At 37.0% G+C, this 1,859-nt stretch overlaps 1 protein-coding gene across 2 annotated transcripts in view; it reads right to left on the reverse strand.

The window, feature by feature from the left end:
* The window catches only part of micu2 (mitochondrial calcium uptake 2), a 34,610-nt gene extending 33,018 nt beyond the window's left edge, over positions 1 to 1,592 (reverse strand). For both annotated transcript variants that reach the window (XM_077546966.1, XM_077546965.1), the window contains exons 1-2: positions 1,352 to 1,592; positions 616 to 745 (exon numbers count right to left, since the gene is read on the reverse strand). In XM_077546966.1, coding sequence (XP_077403092.1) covers positions 616 to 745; positions 1,352 to 1,537 — 316 coding nt within the window. In that variant the 5' untranslated portion in view covers positions 1,538 to 1,592. The remainder of the gene's footprint in view (positions 1 to 615; positions 746 to 1,351) is intronic.
* Positions 1,593 to 1,859: the final 267 nt, after the last annotated feature.

A 1,859-nucleotide genomic window follows, 5' to 3' on the forward strand; every position in this document is an offset into this window, starting at 1 on the left:
CTCTTATTGTTTTATTTTGTCATTGTCCATTCAAGTTATATTTAAAGTTGATATTCCAAGGAATCAAAGACTTTCTTTTCTCAAAATTCAAGGATGCAAACATCCAATGATTTTTTGTTGTTGTCTTAACACACATTTCCACATGACATGGCACAAAATACAATCCCCGAGGTCTCAGGTTAGCCCAGTAAGCCCCAAGACTTGTGAAAATAACATAAGATAAAAAATATTTGAAAGAAAAGGTTCATGCTGTACAGCAGTTGTAAACAAGAATGGGTTTATTATTGATATATACATCTATACAATAACCTTGTATACTTCATGAAATTTGTTGATAAGGTCATACTATGACATGTCATTCAAAGCAGAGAATCTTCATAGCAAAGGTTTGTGCGTAAGTGACACCCATTGAAAAGGAATTGGGGAGGGGGGTAATTTTATGCATTACATATATCTTTAAATAATTGGCAGATTAATCGGTAATCAGTATTTTTTTCTGCCAAAAATCCCTATCGCATTGGCCTAAAACAAAAAAAGCATATCAATCAGTCCCTAGAATAAACAGACTACTGTAGAATATGTTGCATGCTGCCATTAAACAAGCATGTCACTTACGATCCACATTCTCCAGCATCACAGAGAAGAGGAAGTCTCTTGGTGTCATGTAGGGCTCTTCTTCATAAACAACTGAGGCAAACTGGATGAAACGCCTCTTCCTGGCAGACATTTGGGGAGCTGCATACACCTAAAGCCAGGACAAGAAGTGTAGGTATTATTTTAGCAAGAAAACCATTAGAACATTGCAGATAAGTGTGCATCCGCTGCGGAATGACAAAAAAAGTCTCTCAATTAGACACCTTCAGATCGCTTATTTTGAGTGATGACTATTTTCCGTGTTCACCATTTTTTATCTTACCAATATAAACCACCAACAATAACATAGAACATATGTCCTAGTTTTAATCATGACTTTGAAAAGTCTTGAAAATTCAATACACATGCGGTCAACATTTGTCTAATTTATAGTTGACAAACCCACTTCCAAACCATTTAGGTGTGAGTAAGGGCATTTGTCAAATCCAAATGGCCTTATGTTATTGTACGGGTATATATTTTTTAGTTTCTGCCAAATTAGGAGTAAAATGGTCAACTTCGAGACACATGTTTTGGCCTTACAATTTGCCAGGTCCCTGTGATGTTACTCTGACCCGTCACCGCCATGATGGCGCCACATTCGGGGTAAGTTGCTACACTTTTTTTTTTAAAAACAAGCATATTCATAAATAACACAAAAGCTTGCGTCTTTCGATTGAAGGTAAAAGTTGACTCGTTTGGGTGCATACTTACTCACCTTCTTCTCTTCAGCATGAACGACGAAGAGAGGAAAATTTATTTTGTATTGGTAAGAATAACCTATAAATCCAGTTGCGACAATTGTGCCACAGACGACAGTTCGGCGCCATGTTAAATTTCTCAAAGAACGTGAGCTCCTGGACGCGTTCCTCAACAAGAAAGCAACTTTTCCAACGAAGGCCATCTTCTCTCAACAACACTGCCGCGGTGAGCTTCCGTAACTGATGTTTAGGAGGTCCCGCCCACACGTGGCTCCAGTCCAAGTCACGTGACGCTTGCCCGGAAATTCAAATTTGCTATGCAAATGCAGTATGATAACAAAGTAAGGGAAATACATATAAAAATATTACACAACATATATCCTACAAATGTATATGTGTCAAGATTTTTTTAATTTAGATGATAGATGTACATTTTGTAAAACTGCTTAAGAAAGTATTTTTATGATTGTCCTTTTAGTATCATGTTCTGGAATACGGAAGCATATTGCATTCACTTGAAAAAAA

Source organism: Vanacampus margaritifer, chromosome 16 (assembly GCF_051991255.1).
Source record: "Vanacampus margaritifer isolate UIUO_Vmar chromosome 16, RoL_Vmar_1.0, whole genome shotgun sequence".
NCBI classification, from domain to species: Eukaryota; Metazoa; Chordata; class Actinopteri; order Syngnathiformes; family Syngnathidae; genus Vanacampus; species Vanacampus margaritifer.